Here is a 24,631-nt window from a genome sequence, read left to right as displayed (position 1 = left end):
AGACTGGCTAAGATTAGAATAAATTTGGGTGAAGGTGTTTTATGGTAAGCTAGCATAGGGGCACCTAGGTGGCTCAGTCCCTTAAGCATCTGATTCTTGATTTCGGCACAGGTCATGATCTCAGAATCATGAGATCTTGCCCTGTGTCAGGCTCCACGTTGAGTGTGAAGCCTGCTTAAGATTTTCTCTCCGGGATACCTCGGTGTCTCAGTCTGTTAAGCGGTTGCCTTTGGCTCAGGTCACGAAGCCAGGGTCCTATGATTGAGTCCCGCATCTGGTTCCTTGCTGGGCAGGGAGCCTGTTTCCCCGTCTCCCTCTGCCTGCTGCTCTGCCTGCTTGTGCGCATGCACTCTTTCTCTCTGTCAAATATATAAATAAAATCTTAAAAAAAAAAAAAAAGATATTCTCTCTGCCTCTGCCCCTCCCCTACTCACATGCACTCTCTGAATAAATTAAATAAACAAACTAGTGCTAAATTAGAATGTGGTTTTTTTCTCTGTGAAAAGGACAAAGTTTTCTTGGACTACTGGTCTGCTTCTGATAAGAGACTAAAAAATTCTTTTTCCTTTACCTTTTAAAGTAATCTGCCTAGAAAACAAAGATTTTATAATCTCAAAATAATTTCGTATGTTTCATGTTGTTTTTATCAGGTCTTTAATTACTTAAGAACACTGAATCTCCCTATTAGAACAACTAAGGTTATTATTTTATAATGATTTAACTTTTTGTATTTGCCCCCCAAGTCTTTACTTTATGGTTAACTGGGTAACTATTGTTTCAAACACAGTAATCTATGATCCTACTTGATGGAGTGTTTTTTTTTTTAAAGACTATTTATTTATTTGACAGATTGAGATCACAAGTAGGCAGAGAGGCAGGCAGAGAGAGAGAGAGGAAGAAGCAGGCTCCCCGCCGAGCAGAGAGCCCGATGTGGGGCTCAATCCCAGGATCCTGGGATCATGACCTGAGCTGAAGGCAGAGGCTTTAACCTACTGAGCCACCCAGGCGCTCCTGATGGAGTGTTTTTTAGTCTATGATATTTTTAATCAACTTCCCACAAATTAAACTCCAAATGAAGTATTTTTGACCTTCAGCTAAACTGAGGATTTTCTAGGGGTCCCTGGAAAACTGGAAAAGATCTGTATTCTCTCCTTATAAAAAGAGAGATGTTAAACTAATTAGGCTTATTTGGTATGTTAAATGACAGGAGAAGCGTAGTCAAATAAAATATTAAGCCTTCTTTATGTTGTATTTACACAGGTACGGATTTTAAGTGTTCTAAAAATTATATGAAAAGTCTTCCATTTTGGGGGTGCCTGGCTGGCTCTGTTAGTAGAGAATGTGACTGACATTTGATCCCAGGGTTGTGAGTTCAAGTGCCATGGTGGGTGTAGAGACAACTTAAAAATAAAATTAAAAACAAACAAAAAATCCAAGTCTTCCATTTTGCATAGTTCTTTAGAGCTCCTTTCTATTAGCTAGATGGGATCCTACCTGATTCATAAATCACTAAATAAAGCCAATTTGATTGTTAGATTTATTAGCAAAACTATGCAGATGCCATCAATAAATAGTACAATTGTTGAGTCTTGCATATATAGAAGAAAACATTAAAATCTCATGTGACTGAAAAAGTAATTATGACATCTCAGGGGTGCCTGGGTGGCTCAGTCTGTTAAGGGTTTGCTTTCAGTTCAGATCATGATCCCAGATCCTGGAATTGAGCCCTTCCCTGCATTGGGCTCCCTGCTCAGCAGGGAGTATGCTTCTCCCTCTCCCTCTGCTGTGCTCTTTCTCTCTCTCAAATAAAACTTAAAAAAGAGAGAGACAGAGTAATCATGACATTTCAAACACTGAATATGGACACCTAAAAAATTCTGCCTGTATATTATTTTGCCAAATAAAATATAATTCTACTAAATTATCATTCTACTAAAATATAGTTCTACTAAAAAAATTCTATTTTAGGGGCACCTGGGTGGCTCAGTGGGTTAAAGCCTCTGCCTTCGGCTCAGGTCATGGTCCCAGGGTCCTGGGATCGAGCCCCACGTCGGGCTCTCTGCTCCGTGGAGAACCTGCTTCCTCCTCTCTCTGCCTGCCTCCCTGCCTACTTGTGATCTCTCTCTCTCTCTCTGTCAAATAAATAAAATATAAAAAAAAAAATCTATTTTTTAAAAGATTTTCATTTATTTGAGAGAGAGAGTACAAGCAAGCAAGCATGTGTTGGGGGAGAGGGAGAGGGAGAAGGAGAAGCAAACACTGTGCTGAGCAGGAAGCCTAACACGGGGCTCAATCCCAGTACCCTGGGACCATGACCTGAGCCAAAGGCAGAGGCTGAACCAACTAAGCCACCCAGGAGCCCCTACAGTTCTATTTAAATTGCAGCATGGCAGACATTTTTAACAAAAACTCTCCCAGGTACTTGGGATAAGATGTTAAATATCATGCTTTTCTACCATTAGACATAATTTAAACAGATAACCACTTTCAACTACAGACTGGATATAAAGTATTCTAGGAGTCTCAACAAGACTGATCATTTTCTAGCTTATCTGGCTGTTTTCTCTAGTAAGAGCAACTTTAATTCAGCTAGAGGTAGTCCTGCTATTTAACATTTGAATTTTATTCCACCACAGAGATTTAGGTCACTGACTTACTTCACTGGTGCCACAGAATTTATAACCACTTTATTCCAATGCACTGTAAATTTGTTAATCACAAGATGACAGGAACTTACAAGTTTCCCTCAAAATAGCTAATTTCTAAACTCTTCTCCTTACAAACAACGACCAAAAAAATAAATAAAAGTGTCATTAAATTATTTTTAACACTATTCACACATTGTATCTAAAACTAATATACATCATCTGGGGCCATGCTAACAGTACTCACACTGTCAGCCATTTCATTCAATAAACAGTACTCTGAAAAGACTGTTTCTAGGATTTATTGTGCTGGGCCCCACTTAACATGAATACTAAATATATATATGTAAATGTAATACATATGTCTGTCATTGAACAAGATACCTACACATAGGGCCTCAAAAAGTATACTATATAAGAAAAAATTTACACTTCAATATATTTACAAGGGTTACAAAGAGCAGAAAACAATATTCAAATTAAACCAAAGTACTCACGTTGATGCCCAACCCATCAAAGGATTTTCCCATCGCTCCCTGGTATCAAATTCCATCTTCCATTTCTTTGTGTTATTTACTCCAGACTGCATGTTATTGCGAGCAGGAACAAAGATCCTGACTTTTCTAGTTTTGATATGCTCTTCTGGAACACCAGTTAAAGTGGTGATATCCTACAGAAAAACAAGCAAACACATTTCCAACAGCCCATATGCACTCTGATGTACTTTTATTGCTTTGTACACCCATGCAATTCTATTCAGATTTATAAACTAGGGTTTTTGGCTTTCTGACTTCACTACTGTACTGTTTTACCCTATAAGTTGCTATTTTGATATATGGAAAAGGTATATTGGGAGGAGTGTTAGGGTACAGTGGGAAAGGGTTCATGAAAAACAGTTTAGGTCCCTTCTATCCAACAAAGCATTGGCAATTTCTAAAGAGTTTGCTGGTAGAAGAGCCTGTCGTCAGTAGACTCTTATTGCATGAGCTGGTGTAACTAGTAAGCAGAGAAAAAAATGTGAATGGATATTAAAAGTAAGGAGATTTTAAAAATTAGTAATTTTTAAATAGAAAAAAATCTATTACCAGTGATTTCAGTGTCAAACTGCTTACAACAAGGCATTTCCTTTGAAGGAAGGCCTTAGCCTTTTGGTAAACAAAATCAATTAACAACTTTAATTAGCATTTTATCTCCCTTTGGTGAAATCTAATGAAAAGCAAATTTCATTTCAATTTCATTTTCAAACTCAATTCCAATGAATTTCTTTTTCAAATCTATTCTGAAAAAGTAAGCCGAAAAGTTACAAAATTTTTACAGAAATGTGAAATGAAAACAATGGTAACTTTCTTGACATTTTTTTTTTTTAAAGATTTTATTTATTTATTTGTTAGAGAGAGAGAGAACATGAGCACAGGCAGACAGAGTGGTAGGCAGAGGCAGAGGGAGAAGCAGGCTCCCCGCTGAGCAAGGAGCCCAGGACGCTGGGATCATGACCTGAGCCGAAGGCAGCCGCTTAACCAACTGAGCCACCCAGGCGTCCCGTTTCTTGACATTTTTAAAAATAATTTTTATCCAGTAACAAATGCTCAACTGATAAATGCATATAATTTTGATGCCTCAGGTTAGACCTATTTATCAAATATAGTAAAAATCAGGAAACAAAAGAGTAAAGTAATTCAGAGTTTAAGTCTCCATTCAGTAATGGTAGTAATACCATTATTTGATTATTTGATTACCATTTTGATACCAATGGTAATCAAAGTAAGATCATTATAACATCATGATTCATTTACTAAAGTAAATTTTAAATAACTGGTTAAAAATAACAGTTAACATGAAAATGATACCAAATTTGTGAAAACAAATTTTTCCCAAAAATTTGGGAAATTTTGTGAATTTCAATTTCATTGTAATATATCTGCTAAAGAAGATGAATGTTTATTTATAGTTCCATTCTAAACGATGCTATGGACCAAATAATTAGTGTTAATACTTGGTGCTGCAGTATGTATTGGGAAAATACTAAATGTATTTCTGACTGCACTAGTCTTCCTACTCACAGATTTTACAAAATTGTTTAAGTTATTTTAGCTGGCTTCCAATCAATCTTCTGCTTAACACAATACCTTTCTACTTGCACCAATAATTAATTAGGTGTGGTTACTTTGTCACAGCTTGTCTGTTTGGAGAAACAACCAAAAACAATCCATACAAATATTTATACAAATATGCATTTCTAGTATGCCCCTACATTTTTAAAGTTTCTTTGCATACAGGATAAAATAAAAGCAAAATAAGTACAACTGGTTCATAATTTTAAAATGTATGAATATAAATTTTAACTGGTAAGTTTTAACTGTCAAGTTCAATTTCAAAGAAATTTCAGGTATGATGATATTTGATGACTTTCTGAAGCATATTTCTCTACTCAAGAGCTGAAAGAGACTCCTGGGAAGTCCTCAAAAATCCATCATATTAACTTATTCTTTAATATTATATATCTTTATATTAAAGTCATATTTTCTCAGCTAGAGCTGAAGTGGCTTATAAACAAACAATGTAAGTGTGTTACAAAATTACAGGGTGAGGCATCTTTTCCAAATTCTACAGCAAACCCTCCAAGCTCAGTTCATAAAAACTACAGCTATAAATTAGCTCCTCTTTAAGACTTACAGGAGAGGAAATGTATTAAAACTCAACACTAATTAGCTCAGGAAGATGAGATTATAGGAAACATTTACTTTTTCTTTATAACCTCCTATATTGTGATAAATAAATGCCAAAATGATTTTTAAAAAAACTTTTTAAAAAAGGAAATGGCATTTCTTGATTTGTACTATTAACCTAGAAAAGGACAATTTTTTTGGTTTTTCTTTTCTTTTTTTTTTTTAAGGACGAAAACCTCTCAAGTGGCTATAAAATGTTGCTAAGCTCTTTTTATTTTGAACTATCAGGGCTTCCATGGCTTCTCAAAGTATGGCATTTTTTTTTAATTGATATCATTCCCCAATTTAAAGTTGGCACTGGCACAAATAAGTTCCTGAATTTTGAAGCCTAAGTTGTCCTGACACAGAATCCCTGTTTTTGCCTGCAGGAGACCTGTAAGGTACTGCAGCGGTGTTGAGCTGCGGCCAAAGACGGAGGATGAAAAGGCTTTGGCATCGCTCACATACTTGACACCTAAAGGGCACAGAGGCTCTAAAATTCCTAGTCCCTGTAGGCACACTCTTAGTCTAGACAAACTGATTTCTCACACTTTTAAAATGCATTACGACACTATTGTTATCATTTCATCCACACAGCTTCAGCTAGTGACAGAAGAACCTGTCCTTTAAGCCACATTTCAATGGGCTAAAAGCTCCCACTCCAAGATTCCATTAAAACAATGTAATACTTGAAAAGAACTATGAAGCACTATGTTGAAATCTTTACTTGTGTTTTGAATTCTTTGTTCTCCCTCAAAATAAATAAAACATCTGCAAACTAAACTATATTGAACCAAAGACATTATCTCTAGATTTCTATGTTGGTATTGCAATACAGATCACCTGTGGTTTTTTTTAAAAACCCACTTATAAAAGAGACAAATGCCCTGAAGATGTCAATACTGCTTTTATAGATTTCTCATTTTATCGGTAAAATATTTATAAACAACAATTCATAATTTTCTGTGACTACAAAAAAGCTAAATCACATTGGATGAGTAACAAGCCTTGAAGTTTTTACCTGAAGAAACTCAAGACTCACTCGCTAATAATTACCTATAAATTCTAATAAATCAAGTTACCCTTCAGATAATACACGCTAATTTCTGAATTTTAAAACTTTTACTTTTAAACAGATGAGTCAAGCATAAAACCTATATTCCAAATATTAAAGAATACCACTATCTTAAGTTTCACAAACACAACCTTAGGTACAATAATGCAATTTTAAGAAACAATAATTAATGATTTGCAGACTGAAGGGCATTCAGATATTTGCTACCGAAAAGATGAATATCATAATTCTGAAGTTCCAGTCTTTCAGCACCCATCTCTTCCACAATTTTAAATTCTGGAAGAGCTTATATCTGACTTTCTAGTTCACAAGTCTAGTTAAATGGAGGAGGAATTTTAAAAATCATTAATAAAGTATATGCCAGCACATGAAAATGAACTTTATTCTTTCAAATACCAATTTCCATTATAAAATATTAGTTTTCCATATAAAAACTGTATGATTCGGTTATCAACTGTCCCCATTTATGTTGTGTGAATTCAACTTTTTTTTTTTTTTTTTTAAACAAAGGAAGCAGGGAACAAGCAATGGGAAGTTGGTGTCAAAATGCAGAAAAACCTCCCAGCAAGCTTCTTGCAACCACCCAGGATTTAGAGTCTTGCTGGTCGCTCTCTTTTCAATACCAGAATTTCACACATTTCAATGACTATTATGACTTCAAAGAATCAAATTTTCATCATTGTCCGTCATCTGCCGGTTGATTTGTATAAAGGAGTTCTTCTGCATGCACTCCAAACAAAAGCCTCCTTACTTTTGTGGCTATATATCAAGTTTAAAAGTTTTGTTTGTGACAGTTGTGTCTTTGGTAAATTAGGGTAACACTGAAGGAGTGCAGCTGCTCTGCAGGAACCTCCTTTTTGGCACCATTTCACTTAAATAAAAACTGAATAATTAGCTTCTGCCTTTATTAAACCACAAAAATGCCACTGGCCTTAGTAATTACTTCCAGTTGCCCCACCCACTTAACCTTAATAGTTTACACTTGTCATAAAGAGAAATAAATGAAAAAGGCTTTCACCACTTTGGGGAATTTTTGATAGATCTCCCAGTACATCCAGAAGAGTCAAAATTTTAACCAGGCTTTTTGGTAAGAAGTTCACTAAATTGCATGTATGGATCGATGCTGAAAAGTTTTAAGGCAGAACATACTGGGATATTAAGTACAAATACTGTTACAGGAACTTCGTCTACTGCAAGCTTTTAGTTACCAATTATGTATTTAAATTTATTCCAGGGCTAAAACTGATCTAAATTTGAAGATTGCGTTTATATTCTACTTCAACCACAAAAGATTTTAAAAAGAAAATAATTTTAGATCTGTAATAAAAACTTCTTTTCAAGTACCCTACAGATACTTAGTACAAGAAAACTCATTAAATGGTCTCATAAATAATGAAGGACATTTTACAAAATAAATTTTACAATTTGAAAAATAGAGTTGACAGAATAACCAAATGTATTTACTTATCACAGAAGATCTTTAAGCACTTCTAAAAAGTTAGGGGCCATAAAAATTCAGATACAAATAAAAACTGCAAAAATACATTGATGTGGGAATCCAACCAGGTGATGAAACCAGTGTTGGAATGTAACATTACACTTTGCATAGTAGGCAAGGCTATCAGGAAACCAAAAGTTAAGTTTTAAATAAAATGTTTAGATACAAATAGCAACATGCAAATGACTGCAAAACATAAAACAAGGAAAAAACTAAGAATTAGAGAAGTTTCTCAATCTCAAACTACTTTCATTACTCCTAGATTCTTCTGAGCAGGAGCAATGGTTAAAAGCAAAGGGCTAAGTAAGTCAAATTAGGTTAGGAGAATCCCAACCTACAACTGTGGCAAATTAACGAACTTTTCTTAATTCACCATCTTTTTTTTTTTCTTAATTCACCATCCATAAAATCAACTAAATGAGGTAAAATGATGACTAACGTAAGTAAAATGTTTATCTTAGACAATAAAAAGAATGTATCTCATTTATTCAACACCATTTTTCAGCACCTACTATGTATTAGTTACTGGACACAATGCTCAAAACAGTACAAACATCATCTCTATTTTCATGAAAATTAATATTGAACTTTTAAAAAAGGACAGGGTGAATAATATAAAACTGGTGTTAAGATGCAGAAAATCTCCTATCTTCCCTGAAAACTGAGTTACTAATCAAAATACAATAAAGGGTTTTATAATTAGAGTCAGTAAGTTGCTTCAGGTCTGGAGAGAAAAATATACTTTTTATAGAGCTGAATGTCCCATTTGTTTTATACATCAAAAACACTGAGTAAAATATATGTTAAAGTGGCTTTATTAAGTATGAAAACACACGGGTAAACCTATGATTCATGAAATTGAAAGAATAAGATATAATTTACCCTTATTTGTTTCAACTCCAAATCAAAGATCCTACTATGCCAAGTTAATTACGCCAGGGGATGCAGAGCATATAAAGACAAAATTTTTATTCCTAAGTTTACAATTTGTGAACCCATGGTGCGGGTGATGTGTGGGAGAAATAACTAAATAATCATATTGTGAAATACAATACCGGTTAAGAGCAAGGAAGTATAATTCACATAAATCTGGACGAGATTTATCTGAATCTGGAGGAATTCCAGGCACTGTCTGCTACCTGTGCAGTACTAACAAGCTGTTTAAGCTCTCTGTATGTCAGTTTCCTACTTTAAAAACTGTATCATAGAGCCTATGTCATAGCACTGTTTGGAAGGATTAAATCAGGTTTTAAAGGTAAAAAGGTATCAGAAAATACCTGACCAAAGAGGGACACAGAAGATGACTCCTTCAGGATACCTATGATTTCACTGATACTGGTGAACTATGTAACAATATTAAAGAGAAAGTTATAAAAATATATCCACATACTTACTAGCAACTGTTTTCTTAACTGTTTTACCTACCAATAATTATCTATATACATATCCATTTTACATAGTTATATTTTGCACTGGTTATCACATCACTACCTTTTTAAACATGTAATTACCCAGCATTCACATTTGTTTTCATGGCCTCATTAAAAATCTATTAAGTTGATACATCACAATGTCTTAGCCAATTTTGTCAGTCAGCCCTCTTGCTAAACTACAGACATCAATAGTTAACCAGAAATAGACGAGACCGCTTAACTCATTTTCTAACTAAAACCTACTGTGCTTATTTCTTACTGCATTTTCTTTAGGTGTTGACAAAGATATTTTGTAATGACTACAACATTCCAACCACCAGACGAGAAAACCCCAGATTAGCAATGGGAATACCCAGAAGAGCACACCCCACACATCCCATTCCCAACCCATAGAGGATCATGGGCTAAACACATACTGACTGCTACCCATGACCATACACTCTCTGCTTGCTTTCTTGTATGGAACCCCACCACCAAACTCTCCCTATAAAACTCTAGATCTCCATTTTGCCAGCTGAGAGGTAGGCTGTTAAGGCTTGAGCCTGCCACTTCCAAAGGCTACAGGCACCTGAATTAAATTTCTCCCTTTCTCTTTTCCAAACCCTTGTCTCTTGAGTTATAGGCTTCTCTTGCAAACGATTTTTTTCAGTAATAGTGTTGGCAAACACAGCCAGGAGCTAGGCTTCTGATTTGTCCAGCCCCCTCAGGAATCCCTGGGACAGAGCAGTTGGCGATGCAGTGCACGGGGACTCACCCATTTATTTCCTAAATTAGTGGCTATGATAAATCAATCTGCAACAATTCCTCATTACTGAAAAATCAAATTGTTTCACTATCTCTGCCTTTCAAGTATACTGCAATGAAAACCCCAGTAAATTAATTCCTTTAATTGTCACTGAGGATAGAATTAATGAAGTGAAGGTTGTAAGAATTTTCATGCTCCCTGAAATGCTATCAAATTGCTTTCCAAAACTGTGGTCAAATTTTATATTGCCACCAACAAGTAGGCCAACTTCCACTTATTCTATCAAGGCACAGAAACTATATTTCTGTGTATATATTAATATATAATATATATTTATTATTGTATATATTATAATATATAATTAAATATATTATTGCATTTTTGTTACTTATATATTATATATTATACAATCATATATAAGCCTGTGTGTATATTAATCAACTTAAATTTATTTAGTGTCTTTTCACAGAAAACTATAAAGGAGAGGATGAGTTTGGTGTCTGACTCATAAGAACATACCAAAAAATTAACAAAATTTCCTCAAAATTAACCCAAATGATATTATGTTACTTTGTAAGAGCAGCTATCAGAAGAAACCAGAATAAGAAGGTAACACTTGCCCAAAATCTAATTATCTGCCCCAAATATAACTCATACAAACATACAATCTCTTTATAATTGTAGGGACCAACAGCAAGTGACCTCAAAATGGGCCAATTTGGCATGAACATTATTTTGAATTAAAAGCCATCAAAACTCAGAAGATTTAGGAAAAGCTCTTTACCTCCCCCTTAACTGCCTACTTATACCAGAAAGAGAGCTATTAACAGATTCCTCTTCACCTAAGAAACTTACCTATAAAATGAGGGAACTTTTGGGGTTTTTATAAAACATCTCTTCTTAGTTTACTGCTAATGGTCTTTCTCCCCCTTTGTATCCTCAGACTCCTACCCTCTCCTTAGCTCATAAAAGCATCATATTGCTCAACTGTCTTTGGAATTCCATGTCATGTGAATTGCCATATGTACCCTATTAAATTTGGTTTTCTCCTATTAAATCTGTCTCAAATCAACTTGATTCTTAGTTCATCTAGAAGGACCCTGAAGGGCAGATTAAATTTTTCCTCAACATGATAGTATAAGGATTGCAAATATTTTCAGATTTGTATTGTACATAGTTCTATTCTGTAGTTAATAATTTGACATATGGCATAGGCAAATCAAGTCTACTAAGCTGCCATTTTATGACAGAATACTAAAATTTTTTTCAAAATGCTACAATTTTAGAGGTGCCTGGGTGGCTCAGTCATTAAGCGTCTGCCTCGGCTCAGGTCATGATCTCAGGGCCCTGGGATCGAGCCCCCCCCCACACCCCAATCGGGTTCTCTGCTCAGCGGGAGGCCTGCTTCTCCCTCTCCTAATCTCCCTGCTTGTGTTCCCTCTCTCACTGTGTCTCTCTGTCAAATAAATAAAAATCTTTTTTAAAAAATGCTACAATTTTTAAAAATTGATGTAGAAATAAACTTCTCTCCCCCAAATCAGGAAAATCCACTGGAACATATCAATCACTTTTATAAGGAAACACCTGAAGCAATCTTTGTTTTCTACTAACTTTGAAACAACTGAAAGTTACTAAAAATATCATGCTTTACAAATAAATGATCAATACTGCCTCAGTGAAGACCAATATGCTTCACTGAAGCTTTCTGAAGGTTAGTAAGCTAATATTTTTTTTAATTGGCAAGAAGAAACTTATAATAAAATGATCTTTTTAATTATTAAAAAGAATTTTTTTTTTTTTACTTTTTAATCCAATGCTCCAGAAGATTTTGAATTTTTAAATCACTAAGACATGCAGCTATATCAGGCATGTAGAAGCTTTTTAAGAAACTGAAATAAGGGGCGCCTGGGTGGCTCAGAGGGTTAAAGCCTCTGCCTTCGGCTCAGGTCATGATCCCGGGTCCTGGGATCGAGCCCCGCATCGGGCTCTCTCCTTGGTGGGGAGCCTGCTTCCTCCTCTCTCTCTCTGTCTGCCTCTCTGCCTACTTGTGATCTCTCTCTGTCGAATGAATAAATAAAAATCTTAAAAAAAAAAAAAAGGAACTGAAATAAAAGGACAAGAAAGTGTAGCCACTATACACTTAGAACTCACAAAATGCATTAGTTTGTAAAGATCCGATTTGTTATTTTTTAATCAAATGGTGCTTCTCATACCCTGGTAACAAATTAAAAGGCTGACATACACACAACATACATTAAGAATTATTACAAAAGCCACAGCACAAAATCAAGGAAAAGGAAAAGAAGATAGATAAACTTCTTAAAGTCAAGAGATGGTTTAAGCAATAAATGAAACTAATTAAATCTGGAAAGGAAGCTGGAAGTAACAGAAAATAATGGATTCAAAGCTAAATGCTTCTTGTTTAATAAAGCAATATTCAAGAGGCGACGTTATGAAGTCAAACTAGATTGTGAGGAGGCACATAAACTGTATAAGACAATTCCTTGTTAATTTAGTGTAAGATAAAAGTGAAAGTACCCAACAGAAGTGTCCTTTTTGGCTTAGGAAGTGATAGTCAACTGACAAAATTAGTGACGATAAGAGACTCCTACCTAAGTAAATACATACATGCACATGTGTATGTAGGTGCCTACATATACGTTCACCTTAAACACTGTAGTGTAACCCCAAAAGCACAGATGCACACTCTTTTGATAATAGGGCCAGTACTTGTTCTTTGAGCACAGGTCTAGTGATTAAATCTGAAGTGTCCTTTCTTCCACAAGCCACCGAGAAAATTATGTCACCTACAATTTATAGTTTTGGTTTCTTAAAGGTAAAGTCAGAATTTAAAGCTATTTGTGAAACACTTTGGGTCCAAAATCTGTCTAGAACTTTGTGATTTTCTCTCGCGCGGCAAATCTTTTGTAATTGTTTCACCCCCACCTAATCTGACAAAAACTGGTTACTAGAAATTCACCAATCTTTGCAAAGTATTCTTTGTTCCCTATATAGCAATCGGATCAGAGTATTCAATTAAATTATATAATTACAATTTCAAGTACGACTGGCACAGAAACTTGTGGAAACAAACACAACTCAGGTCTTGGTAAGCGTCTGACTCAATTACTGAGAGAGTCTTGTAGTCTACTAAAATGAAACCTAAACTAAGCCATTGTATATAGTGCGTTGGGGTGTCAGCAATTATGTTTTATAGAAAGAACTGAGAGAATCAGTAGCTGAACAAAATTTTAAAGGTAGGTTAAAACAAAGGAAAAGATTCATTAGCAAAGCCATTATGTAAAAGAATTGCCACAATGTGTAAGTATGTGGACTTTCCCCACCATCCATGATGGAGTTAATTGTTATCAGATTTGCTCTTGCCATACAAAACTGGGAAAGTTATTTTAAGCAACTATTTTCAGATATTGGACAACTGGATAGTAGGCAGAATCATACTATAATCCCTAAAAGAAGAATTCGTGATGTCGTCCTTAACTGTCTCAGTTCTATGCCTGGAAGCACACTGTAGACCACTGTGAAGCCCAAGCAGAACACAGTAGTCTCTAAGCAGAGAAGGTAATCAGAGTTTAGGGCTGGTGAGGAAACAAATATTTATGAAGCAGAGTTCTGAAGAGGAGCAATCAGGCAAGATAAAAGGTATCCAGGGGCGCCTGGGTGGCTCAGTGGGTTAAGCCCCTGTCTTCAACTCAGGTCATGATCTCAGGGTCCTTTGATGGAGCCCCACATCAGTCTCTCTCTCCTCAGCAGGGAGCCTGCTTCCCCCACCTCTGTCTCTGCCTGCCTCTCTGCCTATTTGTGATCTCTCTCTCTGTCAAATAAATAAATAAAATCTTCAAAAAATAACAATAATAAATAAATAAAAGGTATCCAAATTAGAAATGAAGTAAAATTATTTCTGTTCACAGATTTATAGGACGCCATATACACCCACAAAACCTGTTACAGCTAACATACAAGTTCAGCAAAGTGGTAGGATTAAGAAAACATACACAAAGCCTAGTTGTGTTTCTAAATGCTACTAATAAACAATATGAAAAGAAAACTAAGAAAACAATTCCATTTACAATAGTATCAAAAAGAATAAAATACCTGGGAATAAACTTAACCAAGAAGGTGAAAGACATGTACACAGAAAACTACAAAAAACTGCTTAAAGAAATTAAAGAAGACAAAAATAAATGGGAAGACATGTCATATTCATGGATTGGAAGTCTTATTAAGATGACAGCATTACCCAAATCAATCTACAGATCCAATGCAAACTCTTATCAAAATCTCAGTGATGTTTTCTGCAGAAACAGAAAAATTCATCACCAAATTCATATGGGATTTCTGCTTCAAAACAACTTTGAAATAAAAGAACAAGTTGGAGGATGAAAACATTTTGATTTCAAAACTTATTACAGGTGTACCTGGGTGGCTCAGCCGTTAAGCATCTGCCTTCGGCGTGGGTCATGATTCTAGGGTCCTAGGATCCAGCCCCATAATAGACTCCCTGCTCCTCGGGGGCCTACTTTTCCCTCTCTCACTCCCCCTGCTTATACTCCCTCCCTCACTGTCTCTGTCAAATAAAAATCTTAAAAAAAAAAAAAATCCTATTACAAAGCTATAGTATTTGAAATAGTGGGGTACTGGTATAAGAGCAGATACAAGGCAATGAAAGAGAATAGACAGCTCCAAAATAAAAAGTTGCATATATGGTCAACTGATTTTCAACGAGAGTACCAAGACCAGTTTACTACAAAGTTTACTAACAGTGAAGGGAGAACACCAAAGCACAAAGGGGACTTCGGGTACCTTCCAGAGTATGAGACCCAGCATCCCTCTCCCGCTCCCCACAGGTCTTTCTCCCCTTTGACAAATATTGTGTGATTATATTTGTAAGAGGAGCCAATGATATAGAGACAGATAGTATAATAAAGGTTACCAGCGACATGGGGAAGTGCGTCATGGAGAGTTATTATTTAATGGGTTCAGAGTTTCTGTTTGGGATCATGAAAAAGTTCTGGTAATAGATACTGGTGATGGCTATACAACTTTTTTTTTTTTGACAGAGAGAGAGGGAGATCACAAGTAGAAATAGAGGCAGGCAGAGAGGGGGAAGCAGGCTCCCTGCAGAGCAGAGAGCTCAATGCAGGGCTCGATCCCGGGACCCTGAGATCACGACCTGAATTGAAGGCAGAGACCTAACCCACTGAGCCACCCCGGCACCCCGGCTGCATAACATTTTAAATGAGCTTAAGGCCACTGAATTGTATACTTAAAAATGGCTAAAATGTTATATATATATATATACCACAATTAAAAAAAAAAAGAAAGAAAATGGAATGGCATCTTTAAAATGTTAAAATAAAAACCTTCAACCTAAAAGAATAAAAACCTTCAACCTATATCCAATGAGAAGGTTGTTATGGACAGAATGTCTCTAACAATCAGTGTCCCCTTGCCCCATAAATTATGTATTAAAGGCTTAACCCCAAATATGATGGTATTTGGAGACATGATGAGCCTTTGGGAAGTAATCTGGGTTAGATGAGTTATGATGTCAGTCCTTATAATGAGATTAGTACCTATATAAGAAGAGAAACCTGAGCACTTGTTTGCTCACGCCCACCCACATGCTCACATTCACTCTCATTCTCTTTTTCTCTCTCCCCCCGCCAAACCTCTCTGCCATGTTGTGAGGACAAGGTGAGAAGGCAGCCATCTACAAGCTTTGGAAATTGACCTAATCAGAAACCAACCATCCTGGCATTTGGATCTTAAACTTCTAGCCTCCAGAACTATGAGAAAATAAATTTGTTACTATCAGAAAATAAATTTCTGTTAAATATACCACTGAGTCTATGGTATTTTGTTATAGCAGCCTGAGCAAGGTCTTTCAAAAGCAGAGGCAAAATAAGTCATTTCCACATACAGTGCTGAGAGATTTTGTCCCAATAGAGCTGCACTACAGGAAGTGTTAAAATGAAGTTCTTCAGACTGAAAGAGATACCAGGAAAAATATGGAGGAACAAAGTATACCAAAAATGGTAAATTAGTGGGCAAATATAAAAGATTTTTCCCCTTGTTGCTTAGTTTCTTTAAAGATAACTGATTATTTAAAGCAATATTAATAATTTACAATGACGCCTGTAACATATTTGGAAATAAGATGTATGTTAACATTAATACAAAGGACTAAACACAAAGCAGTGCTTCAAGGTTATGTTACATGTAAAGTGATATACTACTAGTTCATGCAGAATGTAAAAACTTAATAATGCATACTGTAATCCCTAAAGGAACCACCAGAAAAAAACACTGATAGAAGAGATCAAACAGGTTTCTAAAAATGTATTCAATCTAAAATATGAAGGCAAAAAGGAAGGGGAGGGGATAGCAGATGGGAATCAAAAGGCAGAGATTACACATTAACAGAAATACACTACATTAACAAAATGAAGCATAAAGTTACATACATGGTCAACTCAATAGATGCAAAAAAAGCATTAAAAAACTCTCAACAAGTGAGTATGGAAGGAATGTATCTCAACATAATAAAGCCATGTAACAAGCCCACAGCTAACATCATACTCAATGGTGGAAAGCTGAAAGCTTTTCCTTTAAGATCATAAGACAAGTATGCCCACTCTTTTCACTTCTGTTCAACATAGTATTGGAAGTCCTAGCCAGAGAAATTAGGCAAGAAAAAGATGAAAAAGGCATCCCAATAGGAAAAGATGAAATAAATTTGTCACTGGTGATTGTCAGAGATGGGGACTGGAGTCAAAGAAATGGGTGAAGTTGTCCCTTCCCCCAAAAAAGAGAAAGAAAAGAGAAATCACATGAGAATTCAAAGCCAAATATTGTCAAGCTAGATAAAATAAAAGCAAGAGCCAAATGTGTACATATGCAAGTGACACACTTTATATTTAAAGATTTTATTTATTTATTTGAGAGAGAGCACCCACGGTGGGGAGGAGTAGAGGGAGAAGCAGACTCCCACTGAGCAGGGAGCCCCATGCAGGGTTCAGTCCCAGGACTCCAAGATCATGACCTAAGTCCAAGGCAGACGCTTAACCAACTGAGCCACCCAGGCATCCCAACATGTGCAAGAGACAAACTTTAAATATAAGCTCACAAATATTAGGTTAAAAGTAAAGGGGTAAAATATGATGCACCATGCTAAACTAAGAAAACAGGAGCGGTGTTATTAATATCATCAAAGCAGGCTCCAGAATAAGGATTAGCACCAAGAAAAGAAGGACATTACATAACAGATAAAAACATCAATTCATCAAACACACATAAGGCTCTTCCATGTTTACGGATCTAATAGTAGAGCTTTAAAATAAGAGAAGCAAAAAAGTGACCAACATAAACACAAATTACAGATTGAAATGTTAACACTATTCCCAGTAACTGACAGAAGATATAGACAAATTAGGAAGGATGAAGAAAATTTGAGCACTATTAGCCCAATTTAAAACTCAAATGAAGGGGCGCCTGGGTGGCTCAGTGGGTTAAGCCTCTGCCTTCGGCTCAGGTCATGATCTCAGGGTCCTGGGATCGAGCCCCGCATCGGGCTCTCTGCTCAGCACGGAGCCTGCTTCCCCCCCTCTCTCTGCCTGCCTCTCTGCCTACTTGTGATCTCCGTCTGTCGAATAAATAAATTAAAAAATCTCAAAAAAAAAAAAAAAAACCTCAAATGAAGGGGTGCCTGGGTGGTTCAGTCAGTTAAGTGGCTGCCTTCAGCTTGGGTCATGATCCCACGGGCCTGAGACTCTGAGCCCCACACTGGGCTCCCCTGCTCAGCGGGAGTCTGACTCTTCCTCTCCCTATGCTTGCCACTCTGCCTGCTTATGCTCTCTCTCTCTGTCAAATAAATAAATAAAATCTTAAAAAAAAACCAAACCCAACTCAACTGAAATTTATAAAATACCAAACCCCAAAACTAGAAAATGAACATTCTTTCCCAAGTGTACATGGAACATTCATCAAGGTAGGCCATATTATGAGGCATAAAAATAAAGTCTTGAGAAATTTCAAAACTGAATTCAGAGTGTGTTTTTGACTACAACAAAGTTAAATTAGAAATCAGTAATAATGTAGTTCACCAAATAAATGACAAAGAGAAGTAGTATAGACATTTTTAAGGATGATCACCCTGCATTGTTCTGGAAAGGTGCTGGAACAAGAACGAGAAAGAATACAGACTTACATATAAGACAAGGAGAATGTTTCACATATAACAAACTCTGTTAAAATGTATTACAACAACAATAGCAGTAGCACTAACTGCTATCCATTTTATATATATTTATGATAGAAATCTCATCAACCTACATATCCAGAAACTGAGAGTACATAATGTTGATCCTCAGGATTCTGAAGTACTTTCAATGCACTTAAGTATTACGTCCTTTTACTGTTTTCTAATTCTTAGACATATTAGGTAGAATCTGTTATATCAATGTGCCAGAGTCTGAAAGGCATCCATAGAACCGGACCACATATGCTAGGAAAATAGCACAGGCTATGAGGAGGCATAATCCTAAAATTAGATAGAGTTAATTAGTAAAAACCTTTGGAGTATTCTGTATCAATTATAGGTACCAAAAAATATTTGTAATATTAATACTAATCCCTCTGATTTAGTAATCCCACTCAAAGAATCAATCCTAAAATAAAGATGTTATCGAATTGTTTATAATTGTGAAAAATTTGAAATAATGGGAAGTGTAATAATAGATGTTATTATGGTATAGCCATAAAATGGGAGGCTATATATCCATTTACAATTATGCCTTTGAATAATTTTAAAGATATTCACAATATAAAGCAAATAAAGTGAAAAAAAATAGGATATCAAACTATAAAGCATTATTTGTGTTATATATAAATATGTTGGATGTTGGGGTGTTTAAATATTCATATAAAAATGGAGTAATATCACCAAGACTAAAATTAAATATGATTTTAATATCCTTTTACTTTTACATTTCCAGATTAATATTTCTACAATGTGCATATTTTGCTGTTAAAATCAGTAAAGTTTATAAGTTACATGCAGTTTAACGACTGAATATAATGTATAATAAAATGAGTAAGGCCTCAGAAACCTCATTGGAGTAATACAATTTAAAATTCCCATCAAAAATAGGTTATACAGTCAGAATGGCTAAAATTAACAAGTCAGGAAATGACAGATGCTGGCGAGGATGCGGAGAAAGGGAAGCCCTCCTACATTGTTGGTGGGAATGCAAGCTGGTGCGACCACTCTGGAAAACAGCATGGAGGTTCCTCAAAAAGCTTAAAATAGAGCTACCCTATGACCCAGCAATCGCGCTACTGGGTATTTACCTTAAAGATACAAACGTAGTGATCCGAAGGGGCACGTGCACCCGAATGTTTATAGCAGCAATGTCCACAATAGCCAAACTATGGAAAGAATCTAGATGTCCATCAACAGATGAATGGATAAAGAAGATGTGGTATATATATACAGTGGAATACTATGCAGCCATCAAAAGAAATGAAATCTTGCCATTTGCGACGATGTGGATGGAACTAGAAGGTATTATGCTTAGCGAAGTAAGTCAATCGGAGAAATACAACTATTATATGATCACCCTGATATGAGGAAGTGGAGATGCAACATGGGGGGTTTGGGGGGTAGGAAAAGAATAAATGATGAAACAAGATGGGATCGGGAGGGAGACAAACCGTAAGAGACTCTTAATCTCACAGAAAATAAACTGAGGGTTGCAGGGGGCGGGGGAGGGTGGTAGGGTTATAGACATTGGGGAGGGTATGTGTTATGGTGAGTGCTGTGAAGTCTGTAAACCTGGGGCTAATAATACATTATATGTTCATAAAAAATAAAAAATTATAAAAACAAAAACAACTTTCAGCACTCACGACATTTTGGTGACTATTTTTCCAGGCTTTGTTCTATGCATGCTTTTCCTTATATATATTTATTTTTTTTTATATAAAAACAAGATCCAACTATAGATACTATATGATAACCTGCTCTTTCACTTAATATAATGTGCATATTTTTTGAAGCATTAAATATTTTCCCCAATGGCATTTAAACAACTGCAGGAATTTCCATCATAAAATTAAGCTGACCCACACTGTACTTGTTCATACATCATTGTCCAGAATGTGTGCCCAGACATTCAATAAAAGTATGATAATTAAATAAAAAAATAGGTTATAAATGACTAAAGAAATTTCTCACTGAAATGATAATTATGTAATAACATATCTACACAACCAATTGTTAGAAACTATGTAATGAGACAGTAATATCAAAGATGATTTAGTAAAATGCCATAGGCTGTTAGAAAAAGGCAGGTTATACAACAAAAATTATTAAATACACAAACATACATACACAAATGAACACAACTGATATATTAACCTAAGACCATTATAACCAAGGTCAATATTTTGCTCCAAGATCCCCTAGCACTGGGTGTCTGAGTAGAAATGTGACTCAGAGTATCTCAATTACTTCAGATTCAGTTACAGATAACAATCTTAATTCTAGTTTGCTTCTCTCTTCACAAAAATGACTCCACATAGAGGGGGGAAAAGGGAGGAAAAGAGCTTTTATTGAATGATTAAATAAATAGGATATTATATCTCCTCTTGTTTAATGTAGATACTCTCAGTTAACTTCCAAAACAAATCTGAAAATGTGTTTAATTTTATAAGATGAGGACAAAGAAGTTAGATAATTTGTTCAATGTCTTACAGTTAAAAGAAGGGATTTAAAGATCTAATGTTGCATCTGTAAATCAGTCCACAGTCTTTCCAGTGTCCCAAAGTCTCTTACTGGGGTTAAAATTCCAAATAATATAATGTACAAATCATGCTGTTTCTTTTTCCAGTTAGTAAATATCTTCAAAAGTTCTATACGTTCTCAAAGGGGGAAATAAGGCAACAAGAGAAGAAAAGCTAGTAGAGGGTAGGGTCACCTCTGTCTCTCCTCTCTAGGTCTGATTTAAAGAAGAAAGAAGAAGTAAGAAGAAAAAGGACAAAAGTAACAAATGTGGAAGGAAGAACAGGAAGGGAGGAAAAATAAGAAGAATAGAAGAGAGTGGAAAAAGGAAAAGAATGATAATGTCCAAAGCCATATTTCTTTAAAGCCAGTTGCTGAAAGGGGAAATTGTCAGGGGTGAAGAGGAAACACAAGCAGTCAGAAAGAGAGATGACTGCCAGCTTCAGAGTCAGCAAAAATGAAGAGAGAGTCACAAAGACAGAGGGAGATGGCTATACAAACACAGGAAAGAGAGACAAATCTCAAAGAGCAGAGAGAAAGAGGGAGAAAGGAATGGCAGATAGAGAGAAGCAGAGTCAAAGTTAAGATGAAGACAAAAAACCATCACCACCGGCCCACACCACCAGCTGAAGCAAGGTACAGAAACTTAAATGTATTTGGGGCCTTGTCAGCACCTACTTGGTGGACAGCAGCTCAGTTAATTTATCTTCCTTCACAGTGATGACAGACCTCCAGTGTTTTCCCCCATTTATGGGGAGGGAGAGTGTGAGAGGGCCAGAGAAAGTGGAGAATTAGAGGAGATAAATTTATTATTTCAGGTCCCAATATGATCTTTAACAAAAAACATTTCAAATTCAGAAGATTCTCTAATAGGAAGAATCACTGAATTGTTATACCATATGTAAAAAAATCTAAAATGGCAAGACAAAAACCAGGATCCTTTTTAAAGTGTCTGTTAATAATTTAATCACTTGTAGAAAACTTTATGAAGGAGACTTTATGAAAACTATAAAAATTATCTCATGAATGTCAAAAAAAGGGATAGGAATGAATAAAAATGGCAACAAACGAACCAATTCCTTTGAGCTTCTTTGAAGTGATCTTTAACCATTAATAGCTAAGTAATTCTCAAGTTTTGATTAGTAAATCAGATCAAATCACTTTCCTACTTAAAACCCTAAAATGGCTTCCCTTTATAATTAAGCCAAAAATTCAAACTTTTTACCACCAACCTAAAAATTGTACTTGATCCAATCCCTGCCTACCTCTTTGACCTCATTTTGTTTAATCTCTCCCTTCCCATTATGTCACAGCTTTCCTTCTCTTGACTACGACCAGCTGGTTTACACTTTGGAGCATGGGCTTCTTCCTCTGCCTGGTATGTTCTTATTGGATTCTCACAGAGCTAACTCCTTCTCATCACTCAGATCTTGATTCAAATATTACACCTTCTCAAAGTGGCTTGCTTTGATTACCCTATAAAAAATTCCTATTCTAGGGGCACCTGGGTGGCTCAGTGGGTTAAAGCCCCTGCCTTTGGCTCAGGTCATGATCCAGAGTCCTGGGATCGAGCCCCACATCAGGCTCTCTGCTCCGCAGGGAGCTTGCTTCCCTCTCTCTCTGCCTGCCTCTCTGCCTATCTCTGTCTGTGAAATAAATAAATAAAATATTAAAAAAAAAATTTCCTATTCTACCCAATGCCCCCAGTTACTTTCTATCCCAACACCTTGTTTTTTTCTATAAAATCATTCATATAATTCATATAATCATTTCTATATAATCATTTATTAATCTATGGAAGTATTTTAATTATTTAGAAAGTTGGCATATGCTTACACATGAGAATATAAGCTTTAAGGGCAACAATGTTATTCCATATTTATAGCTAAATGCTTAAATAATATATATAGGTGCTCAATAATGGTGCCATACACACACACACACACACACACACACAAATATATACACACAAACATACATATATGTTAAAAAACTGGGATAAACAAATGAAAAAGTACAGTAAGATTTTGTGCTATAATAAGAGACAAGTAAAAAAAAAAATCCCTTGCAGGATCTTGACAAACTACTACCAATTGTCATAGTTGAAAATTCCAATCCCTAGAGGCGCCTGCGTGGCTCAGCTGGTTAAGTGCCTGACTCTTGATTTTGACTCAAGTCATGATCTCAGGGTTGTGAGATTGAGCCCCACCTGGGGCTCTGTGCTTGAGGTATAGCCTACTTAAGATTCTCTTTTTCCCCCTCTCCCTTTGCCCCTCTCCCTGGTTCCCTCCCTTAAAAAAAAAAATTTTTTTTAAAACATAAATAAATAAATAAAAAGAAAACAGGCCACATCAGCCATATTTGAAAGTTTAATACATCATGACGCTTACTAAACAAGGAACCTTATTTTAATTTCTTGGATGTTAAATCTCAAACTACTCAATTAGGTCTAAAAATCTTTTTAATTGAGAGATTTTAATTATAACGATATATGCTTAGCAATCACTGTAATAGATGCAAATCTGTACACTAATCAGATCCTCAGTTCTTGAAATTAGATTAGCGTTCTCAACTGAACATATGTCCTATGTGTTGCTTAGAGAAAGCCAAGAACATTTTTTTAAACCTATTTTAGTGCAAGCATTAAAATTTAAAAAACCCACTCAATTACTAATATGCAATATACTCAGCTGAAAGAAGTATTAAACATGAAACAGGAATGGAACAAAAAGCCTATTCATACACTCTTGAAAAGTAAGCCTTATGAAGAAGCGGAGTTCTGTGAAGACAGTACACTGCATACAGTAAGGGTTCCATATCACTACCCTTTTTTAAACTTTCTCATCTTGTAAAACATGAACAATATTTGCAAACTTGCAAGTGGTATTTCAAAGAGTTAGAATCAGCACATACTAAGTCATATAAAATTAAAAAGCCTAAACACAGAAACAGAATAGTTTGCTAGTCTCAAATTCTGACGTCTGCATTCTTCTTTCCTTTGCTCTAATTCTATTCCCCAAGATACATGCAATAAAGAGAAAAAAGTAACTACCACCAAAATATGTTACTCCCATTTTTTCCACTTCCTCTCACCTCTGCATTCTTTAAGAATTTACTATAATATGATAAACATCAGGCTTTAACAAGTTTGAAGCAGATATTTGGACGAATTCTAGAATTTTTAAATTATCTGGGTAAGCCAGACAATTAAAAAAGCAGCAGCTCTAAAAACAAAATACTCTTTCTACTAATAAAAAGCAACCATCAAAAAAGCCACCTATATTCAAACACAGTATAAAATATCACGTATCTACATATTCTGATAAAAAACTGATGATTCCTCTCAATTATATTCAAATGAATAAAATTAGACAAGCAATTTCCAAGGAGGTAACATATAGCTTATGTACCTTGAATTCATTGAAGAAAAACAGATAATGTATTTTCATATATAAATTGTATAATCTCTAAAATACGACCAAAGTATCTTAATCAAAATCCAAACAAGTAAAATATTATCAATTCTATTTTATTGAGAACCAAATCTCCTACATAATACATGCAAGAATTTTAAATTTGTGAAAGCAAGTGTCAAGTACTACACACAATTTCCATACACAGCAGGTAGTAAAGCAAGAAAAGAACTGACACAGTTACCCTCCTTAAAAGAGACATACAATGGAGAACTGTTATACAGCCCTAGCGTACTACAGATCTATGCATTAAAGA

General features: G+C 35.5%; 1 protein-coding gene across 2 annotated transcripts in view; it reads right to left on the bottom strand.

The window, feature by feature from the left end:
* NDUFS4 (NADH:ubiquinone oxidoreductase subunit S4) overlaps nucleotides 1–24,631 on the bottom strand; it is a 111,098-nt gene that overhangs the window by 30,807 nt on the left and 55,660 nt on the right. For both annotated transcript variants that reach the window (XM_047729802.1, XM_047729803.1), the window contains exon 3: nucleotides 3,143–3,315. In XM_047729802.1, the coding sequence (XP_047585758.1) occupies nucleotides 3,143–3,315 (173 nt within the window). The remainder of the gene's footprint in view (nucleotides 1–3,142; nucleotides 3,316–24,631) is intronic.

The sequence above is a fragment of the Lutra lutra genome, chromosome 5 (genome assembly GCF_902655055.1).
Source record: "Lutra lutra chromosome 5, mLutLut1.2, whole genome shotgun sequence".
NCBI lineage: Eukaryota > Metazoa > Chordata > Mammalia > Carnivora > Mustelidae > Lutra > Lutra lutra.
This window is presented reverse-complemented; position numbering and strand designations above follow the sequence as displayed.